Consider the following 10,000-nt stretch of genomic DNA (forward strand, 5'->3'; position numbering starts at 1 on the left):
TGCGGCATCTTAGTTGGCGAACGAGGCCGTTTAATCGGCGGACGGAGTTATCGCTGATTCTGGGATTGTTAAGTGGTTACCGTGAGGAAACTGGGCCACGGAACACAGCCTCTCCAGTCTCAAAGTTGAGGCTGATGGTAGCTTGCCGGTCCGACATGGACACGAGGGGAAACACAGGGGACATCGAAATTGAACTGAGAAGGATTGTTTCAAATGAAGTTCCACTCTGGGTCTCTACTCTACTGAATGAAAAGCTGAGCAGCCTTCTCAATGAACCGAGCTCAGATATACAGTACGCAACGGGAACTTTATCACGACTTAGAGACCACACCAAAACAGACGGAATGAGTTATAATTGACTGATGATAATCTGCAAAGTAGGAATTAATAGAAAATACGAGACGCTGATGATGGTGATGATGGATGAGAAAAGAGATGGTCAGGGCATGGTGTTGGTGACTCGGTGCGTCGGCTGGTGGGAGGAATGATGGATGGCGAGCTTGATGAAGGGTGGAACACCGGGAGCCTTGACTCGTGATGCGGGAAAGAGTCTTAAGGGCGTCAGGCCTCAGCCCAGCCTTCTGATCCCCCTGGTGGTTCCTGAGGGATGGAGAAAAGGGAGAGAGAGCGAGTGAGAGAGGTGAGGTGGAGACTGGGGAGGTGGCGGGTTGCGAAAGCTAGGAGGACCGAATGACGGCCGGATGCGACGGCTCTACGCATGTAAATGTGGATCGGCAGTGGGCTGTGGTTGGGGTGGGGTCTCTGCTCTGGAACCTCGGTTAATTCTGATCCCATTTAAACCACCGTGCATGCTCTGACTACCTACTCTACAAGGACCACGCAAGCCTTCTAGCAAGCTCGCACACCTGTTGTACTTCTTTACGGAGGTTGGATTGGCACCGACACCAAGGGAAGCCTAAAGGTATAATCGTTAATATTTGATTTGCTCGCTGTGCAAATTGACCGGGGTATATCCCTCGAGGGCTGTTGACTTGATCGCTGCATTCCTTTCCGATCTGGACTGTTTGGGAGGAAAGCACCAATCTCAGCTCAGAATCCCTGAATCCCCGCACCGCTTATATCCCTGGACCGGTTTCAGTTTATATTGAGCAGCTTGGACAAACATTCGGCTGCAAACGACCGGCGTTGCTGGATCCCTCTGCTGCGAGGGCGAAGACGCCTGGCGGGGGAGGAGCATCACGTCGGGCTTCTCCAGAGGCTTCTGTCCGACACTGATTGTCCAACGTCCCTGAAAGCGCCTCCAGCTCGTCCTTTATCGTTAAAACATTTTGTTTGGTTAAGATGTTTTCCATGTTATTTTGAGTCTAATCCATATCTCTCTCTCTCTCTCTCTCTCTCTCTCTCTCTCTCTCCTCTCTCACAGGAAACCAAAATTAACTGTGTCCGCCTCGCTACCAAAGGTATGATCACCCTTCTGACGCCACGCCTCACACACGCTCAGATATTGACGTTATTTCAGGTTTTGTTCCACGTAGCTACAACTGCTTTGTGAAATGGCGCACGCCGGAGTTAGGGTACAAGGATAATTCTGGCCCCATTTTCCACCCGGAACACCAATGGCGGCCGCAATCTAAGCCGACGCTGCGGCGTAGGGCCGCCGTGACTCGCCAACTCACACCGCAATGAGCGAAGACTGAAGGTCTTTTCACACCAAGTCCGACACAATTCTCCGACATGAAACCTGTTTGAAATCGTTTTGTTTTTTTAGTCCGGGACATCCATCCCAGCAGAGTATTTAAACCTCTGCAAGAACAGGAGAGCATGAAGAAATGTAATCTCATTTCAATGGGGACTGTTTTCATCCTGTTCTCAAACTAATTCAAGCGGGATTGGGTCAAAACCTATTTCAGGACCGGTTCCATCAGTGGACTTTGAGGGTCCCCCGCGATCGATAGATTAAAAAGTGTGACGTTCTGACACCGAAACAATGGGCACGTCGGACGCCATGTTTGTTTCCCAAAAAAGGACTGTCTTTGATCCGCAGCAAGTTCGGTGGAAAAACTGTTTTCTTCTCGGTCAGTCCAAATTTCCACAGAACGCAGGAATCAAACTTCGGATTGAAAATGCGACCATGTCCCTGTCAGGACCACAAGCTCATGGATAGACAAATGCACGTGTTTATTGGGGATGAAGATACAAAAAAATGGGACTTGGTGTGGAAAAGACCGGACAGGACACGACAACCTGGACTCAAACCTCGAGCGCCGCAGTGAAACTCTGTGTTGGGTTTTGGTCGGAGACGGTCTCTACGGCTGGAAAGTGACCCGGGTCCGAAAAAATGGGAGCTGAATTATCCTTCAGCCGGGTCCCACGAAAACCACTATAAAACACGTCCCAGATGAATTGATGCACATACTCACAGAGAATGTGAAATAATTCATTATTTCATATTGTTTCATTAAAAGTATTACAGTACACAACGCCTACTATATGGCCCACTTAGTTGTTCTTTACGGTAATGTCAAATATGCATTACCATAACAATGCAGTATCAGTGGCGATGGAAGCGGGGAGGACACCAGGATTTTTTCAGGTACTTTATTACGATAATAGAATGTTGGCGACAGTGGTGTCCTAAGGGCTGGGGCTTCGGCCCAAAATGTTTAATAGTCCCCGCAGGGCCGGCGCTGCACCCCGATTGCTCCCTCTCTGAAGGTACCGACCGAGCCCAAGGCGCTGCAGCCACGGGTGGCGCCCGTGATTGTTGCGCCAAAACGGCGTGTTTTCATTTTGGATGTAGGTTATTTTATTTTACGCTCCTTAATTTCCCTAAGGAACAAAACACCCTCCATGATGGGGGACACGTTCTCCGTTACTTTCTGACCTCAGAACGTTACGAAAACAACTCAGTGGGCCATATTGTAGGCGTTGTGGACTTTAATATTTTAATGGATTATTGTGCATCAATTCTTTTAGGAGGTGTATTTACGGCGGTTTCATGATAACGACTCGGCCGTGTACGTGCTGAGCAGTGGTAGCCGAGCGACCCCAAAACGAAACACAAACCAAAAACGGTCCCATGCATTCAACGAAGACACCCACATGCGCACACGCACACGCACAGACACACACGCACACACACACACACAGACACACAGACACACACGCACACACACACACACCCACACACACACACACACATGCGTGTACACACAGATGATTGGACAGAATTGGAACCTGTAGTTAGGACCATACCCCACTCTCCCGCATGGTTTCATGGTGTGGCATTCTCTCTCTCTCTCTCTCTCTCTCTCTCTCTCTCTCTCTCTCTCTCTCTCTCTCTCTCTCTCTCATTCTACCTGTCTTTTCATCTTCGTTCCATCCATCATCTTCTATCCGTGCATTCATTTCTCTCACTCTTTCTTCCCTCATCCTCTCACTCCCATTCTCTCTCTCTGTCTATGGCTACGTTCGCACTGCAGGCAGAAGTGTCCCAAATCAGATTTTTTGTGTGTGAACAGCACCAATCACATGGAATCTGATCTTTTCGATTTGGATTTGGGCCACTTTCATCTGTGGTCCTAAATCGGATACAGGTCCGATTTTTTGCAAAGCGACCTCAGTCTGAACAGTCAAATTGGAATTCATGCGACTTTTACGTCACTCTAGAGCAACATTGATCACAATTCAAATCTGAAAATTAACATTCGAAAAACAAAAATTCAGGAATGTATTATTATTATTTTTTTATTGTTGCGCGTATACGTCCACATAAATCGTCTCTGTGTGTGCAAGTGGATTCGCTTTTTTCCGTGCGACGCTCAGCGCGCCCTGCCGCTCCGTGTATCGGCTCACGGATGAATTGACCCGTTTTGTCCTGAAAGATATGCGGCCGATTAACATCTCGCAGGGGTCCGGGTTTGAAGATCTCAGCCGCGAGCCTGAGCCGAGGTACACGGCCCCAAGCCAGTACCTGCCATGTTAACTTCCGTACGACAGCGCGCTGCGTGCGACGTCTTTGTTTCTTCTGCGCATGCGGGGTAAGTTCAGGACTGTGACCCGTTCACACTGGAGTCTGATGTTGGCCACATTTAAAAAATAATGTGAATCGGATCCGAGCAATATATCCAAATTGAGCACAAGGCTTGCAGTATAAACGTAGTCTCTCTCTCTCTCTCTCTTCCATTCAATTCAGTTCTCTTTCTCTCACACACACTCTTGCTATCTCTATACTCTCTTTAACCATTGCTCCATCCTGTCTTCCATGCATTCTCTCTCTCTCTCTCTCTCTTTTTCTCTTTCTCTCTCGCTCGCTCCCTCCATCCCTCCTGTATGTGTACAAAGTGGAGCACCATTAGTCGACAGTTGACTGTGTCCATTAAAGTGGATGGAGGCGAAAACCCATTTCACCCAATTCCTCCGTCGGCCATCTTTATTTGCTGCTGAGCTGGCTGCCGCAAATGTGTCCATTTGTGCAGCTTTTCACCTCGCTATTGATTTTCCACCCCACCCTCATTCATTTCTCTCTCTTTGAATTCCTTTTTTCCCTCGCGCCAGCATCCAGCGCTCACTTGATGTTTCACATTTCCAGTCTTTGTCGTCCTCGCGCTCCTCTGTTTTTTTTTTTTTTTTTCTCGTTTTTTTTCCCTTCTGCCTTTGCGGTCCGGGTGTGGTGTGGGTGGTGCGTGGCGGGTGGAGGTCTTCGGTGTGAAGACACAGCTGTGTGTCAGTGCGTCAACTTGGAAGAGACGCTTTTTAAATCGCAGCACAGCGACGTCCGGGAAACTCCCACCAGAGACTGTTGCTTCAGCTCATATTTCAATGTTTTATCAGAGAACTTCCGTTCCACTGCGTAGCCGGGCTCTCGCGGTCCCCTTTGGTTCCAAGAGAAAAACGGCGGAAGAATCATAATAATCTAGAGTGATTTCATTTCTAATCGATCCTGCTGATCGGATCCATTGATCCGCACTCTGCAGAAAAAAGTTCCAGTCGCACTTTAAGAAAGGCTTCTAGGCTCTGAAATAGCAGGGTACTGGGTGGGACGAGTACTTTTACTTTGAGTGCTTGATGTACATTTAAGAGAAAGTACTACTACTACTAAGTATACTTCTGTTAAAATGTACTATCACAGTATTTGCACTTTTACCAAAGTGGGGGCAGCAGAAAAGTGATCAGCGACAGCGATCCACTCTGTGTCTCCGTTCACCGTTTCTCCAAACCAGAACAAATAAAATCAGTGTTTTTATTTTAGAAAGCAAAAAGCTTCCTGTGCCGCATCAGGGTTGACCCCGAACCCCGCCCCCGCTCCGCCTAGGCCCTCATAAATGCGCGGGGCCGGCCCTGTCACCGCGCCACAAAGCTTCATCACACAGTAGCTCCCTTTTTTTTTTTTTTTTTTTTTCTCTCGCTTTTTTTGTTTTTTATTTTCTTTGAATCATTTCCTCGGGTTCTCTTTTCTCTCTTTCATCTCCTCCCGGTTTTGTGTTTTTCTTTGGTTTTGATTTGCCCTTCACCCTCTTCCAGACAGACAGGGTCAATTCCTTCAACCCCATGTCCACGTATCCACACCCCACACCCCCCTCATGCAGACCCATCCAACACGCCAGGTTGATCCACAGCCGCAGGTGGGAAATCCAGGTCCAGAGAGTATGAATCTAATCCCGGATTTAGAGTCGACAATGTGTGTTTTCACAAGCCCGACTGGTCCAGTTGGCCACATGGGCGCGCGGGCGGAGCCCCCGCCTGGCAGGACTCGTACTTTCTGAACCTGGAGTTTCCCATCTCCGCCCTCAACACCGTCGCCAGCGGCAGCTCGCACATCCAGGTGTTCACTTCCTGTTAACGGCACCGACGGAGCTCTCCGGTCCAAGTCGCGGGCGCCTGGGAGATGATCTGTCGCTCGCAAATTCCAGGGAAAACAAAACACATTGATGAAATGGAAAAAAAAAACAAAAACGTCTTTTTTTCTTAGACTTTCTTTTTCTTCTTCTTTGTTTTTCTCCCCCTTTGTTTGTTCTCTCTCTCTCTCTCTCTCTCTCTCTCTCTCTCTCTCTCTCCCATGCACCTTGGCGGGGACGGGCGGCCCCTGGGACTTAGTGGTAATAGGTAGGGGACAAATAACCACGCCGTACATTCTAGTCATCCCCAGCGAAGGTGATTATTTCTTCACAGGCAGAAACTCTTCCTTCCTCTCCTTCCTCTCCTCCTCTCTCCTTCCTCTCCTGTTATTCTGTTGTTTTTTTTGTTTTTTTTTTGGTTTGTTTAATTTCTTTCTTTTCATCTCAAAACCGCCATCCACACGCCGTGAACCCCTGGGTTCGCTTTGCAAGTTCCTCCACCCTTCCTCCATTCCTTCCTTCCATGCCTCTTTCCTTCCTTCCTTCCTTCCTTTCCATCCTTCATCCCTTCCTTCTTTCCTTCAACCCTGCCTTCCTTCCTCCCTTCATCCCTTCCTTCCTTCCTTCCTTCCTTCCTTCCTTCCTTCCTTCCTTCCTTCCTTCCTTCCTTCCTTCTATCCTTCCTTCCTTCCCTCCTTCCTTCCTTCCTTCCTTCCTTACATGCTTCCTTCCTTCCTTCTTCCTTCCCTCCCAACCTTTCTCTCTTGCTTCCCGTCTATTTTGGTTTCCCTCTTTTCTTTTTTTTCCATGTGGAACCCTTCATCGCCATTTTCCCGCGTCCGTTTGCATGTTCTGCTCGGGTGTCGCTTGCTGAGTGTTTCAATTTCCTGTCTCTTGCACACACACACACACACACACACACACACACACACACACACATGCACGTACGCACACGCACGCACACACACATACACACACACACACACCCGCACACACACACATTCACGCTCCACTGATTCACGGTCAATAGCCTGTAAGTATCAAGCTGTGATCAAACTACGTTTGGTTACAACCCGTTAACGTGACAACCTACACATTTCTTTTCGCCCTCTAAACCCAAATTCTATTCTGTTGCATCCACAACAAGCAATTTTAAAAGATTATTCTAAGATTGAAGAGAAGATTTGCCCAATGCGTACACTATTCACACGGCTGCGTTTGGTTTTGTGGTGTTTATGTGTCAGTGGGTAATCTAATTGCTGCAATGTGGAGGAGCTGCTCAAAGCCTTATCCTTCCAAATAACCGCTTCCAAAGGCAGTTTGTTGGAGCGCCCCATTCTGAAAGGGAACGGGATCCCATTCCAACAGATAAATGCACGTGTGATTTAGAAAGCAGCACCGTCTCATGAGATCACGGCAGAATGGGACAACTGAGCTGTTCAAACTGTCCCTATTTTGCTCGGAAACTGGATGAAATCCCTCTGGTGGTTGACATTCATCACCGGTGCTGCTAGGAGATGATACACGGAGTTGTAAAACATTCCGTCATGAAGTAAAAGAGACGACCAACACTTTGAAAAGCTAGAGTGGAAAGCCCGACTTTTTCGTTTTTGTTTTTTTTACTAAAAACCGACTCTGGTGAAAGTGAAAGTCACTCATGAGATTGGACTTTTTAAATGTCTTATAGTAGCTGATATTATAGGTACTTAAGCATAAAAAGTTAATTTAAATTCTGTGGAGAAAGGATAGCCAGATGTTGTGTTTTTGCTCTGATTCTATTCTGGTTGCCAAAATTCCTGTATTTGTTGCGTCTTTCAATCCCACCAAAGAAAACATCTGTTGTAAACATGGCCCCGGGTGTCTCCATCGGTCGTAGCAGGCGCAGGTGGAGCGGCACCACCGCCGAAGGAGGCCGCCGCTCCGGGCGCGGCTCTCCGACACGCTGCTCCTCGGCGCGTTTCTCTGGGGCGCGCCCGTGCTCGTTCAGTGGCAGCGCCGCAGAAACTCAACTGAACACGGGCAGGGTTGCCAGGTCTGCGCGACAAACCCAGCCATCCCCCAGCCTGCGGACAACAAAGATACAACCCGCTTCAGAACTTAAAAAAGCGTCGCAATTCCATGGGAAAACGTCCAACAGCGTCCTTCCCACTGCGTCCGCACGCAACACTGAAATAAATGATCCGATTTTGGTCGGAGACGATGGCTACGGCTGTAACAGGATCGGGTCGAAAAATGTCCTGAAGTACCCTTTTAAACGCAGATTAATTTCCTCGTCCGCTATCGAAGCCGTGTCAGAGAACCGCTTCATCTTTCCGCCGCTCGGTGCAGTTGTTTCCTTGATGAGGACAATCCAATTACACATCTGCAAATTTAAAACGCGACGGGCCTCGGATATTGCTCAGTGCCGAGCCGTAACCCTAACCGGATCCGCGCTGATCCCTTTAGGATTACTCCGGCGATGCAGGCAAACAAGCCCGGCGACACGCAGACGCCGACACAGAGAGTCGGGCGTCGGCCCCACGTGGCGTCCAAACCTGTCGGGCGCGGACGCCGCCGCCTCCGGCGGCGCGCCCACTTATTTCTGTCTGAAATGCGGCGAGGTGACTCCGTTTTGAAAACAGCGCCGCTCATTGTCTTGAGGGAAATCAGTTTTGTGTGGCCTGCACAGCCGAGCGCGGCTTATCATGCAGATCAGCAGATGAGCGGATAAAAACACGCAGTTTTAGGAAGGAAATGGAGACAAGTTTGCAGTCACAGCTTTCACTGGAGACATTTCTCATGAATTAATTTGGGAATAACAAAATACAGTATGCGGCCATTGGAAAGTTTCAACTCAAAGACAAATTCACTCTCTCTTAATTTAAAGAATGTGGGACTACTTTGATAAATCAGCGCCTTTTAATTTAAAGATTCCCTGGACCCAGTAGTTTTTAATATGAAGTTGTAAAGCAGGTGTGTGTGAGTTGTAATAATAAAATAAAATAAAAGAATACAATTTAGTAATCACAATAATAATGAGCCGTTTTCCATTTACATTTTAAATTTAGAACTCCATTTAAACTATTAGAATAACGTCTATTCAAAACTCCAAACATAGGATGAGCTAATGAGCTAGTTATGTGATTATTAATCATTTAGCAATTACACTTTTTCAATTACGAACCTCTATAAAAAAAACAACAAACAATTACTCATTATTTCTGACTGATTCAACGTTAAGCTGTTGTCTGTTGAGATAATGTGAACAAGCATTCTGAGGGCACCGCAGCTTCTGTGTTGTTTCTATTTGATCCAGTTCATGTAAAACAAATATAAAATAATGATAATAATAATAATAATCAAAGTAATGTTTTATTCATCTGATCTGAAATACATGAGGAAATCAATTAATTGAAGGAATTGCAAAACGACAATATTATTTATTCAATATATATATATAGATATATATATATATTTTATAATTATGATTATTTTGGGATGTTCTTGACAGTTACATAATAGGAGGGTTAAGTGTGACCCAATCTGGGATCCAAGCAGGACTTCTGGGGGGAAGCCTAAACCAGATATTGAAAGGGGTGGGGCTTAAGTTCTATGCCCCGCCCCATTTCCTGAGTATTGCGGGGATATCGCACCGAAGAGAAAACTCCTTCATGAGTGGCGAGATGGAGCTTAGAGAAGAGGATTTTAATAAGCGTATTTCTTCAGTGGCCGCTCCACACGGTGTTTGGAAACCTCGACAGAAACTTTGTCTCAGAACGTTGGTGTCCGGACAGGATGTTGTAGCTCGTCTTCCCACCGGCTACGGGAAAGGCTGAATTCATCAGCGTCGGCAGTGTTCGTGTTCGCTATCAGCCAAGGAGTGGTGTGGGATCCCAGCGCTCCTTTTCCAAAAGGCTTTTTTAGTCCCTGACAACCGACGGTCGGCCGCGTCACGTTTCAATCAGCATGTTGTTGTTCTGCTTCCGCTGGGCAGGTTGTTGCCAGTTTGGTCTCGTTCCTTTGTAACGCGTGCTCACAGAGCCCCGCCCCCAGCGACACCATCCAAAAAGATACAGGAAGCCGTCCCCCACTCCTTTAGTCTCCCATGTGAGACTAAGTGTGACAAAATATGTTAAAATACTGAATAAAGCCCCAACGCGTGCTTGCCGTCATGCTCCTTCATTGCAAATAACGGCAAAGTGCAGCCTCTCGCAGTGCACATG

General features: G+C 47.4%; 1 protein-coding gene across 1 annotated transcript in view; it reads left to right on the forward strand.

Annotated features, from left to right (window-relative positions):
- ptprt (protein tyrosine phosphatase receptor type T) overlaps window positions 1-10,000 on the forward strand; it is a gene marked incomplete at its 3' end in the record, with an annotated part of 224,576 nt that overhangs the window by 97,742 nt on the left and 116,834 nt on the right. Inside the window, exons 13-14 of the mRNA XM_080001601.1 lie at window positions 1,385-1,421; window positions 6,058-6,114. Of these exons, the coding sequence (XP_079857727.1) occupies window positions 1,385-1,421; window positions 6,058-6,114 (94 nt within the window). The remainder of the gene's footprint in view (window positions 1-1,384; window positions 1,422-6,057; window positions 6,115-10,000) is intronic.

The sequence above is a fragment of the Zeus faber genome (assembly GCF_960531495.2).
Source record: "Zeus faber genome assembly, chromosome: 5".
In the NCBI taxonomy this organism is placed as follows: Eukaryota; Metazoa; Chordata; class Actinopteri; order Zeiformes; family Zeidae; genus Zeus; species Zeus faber.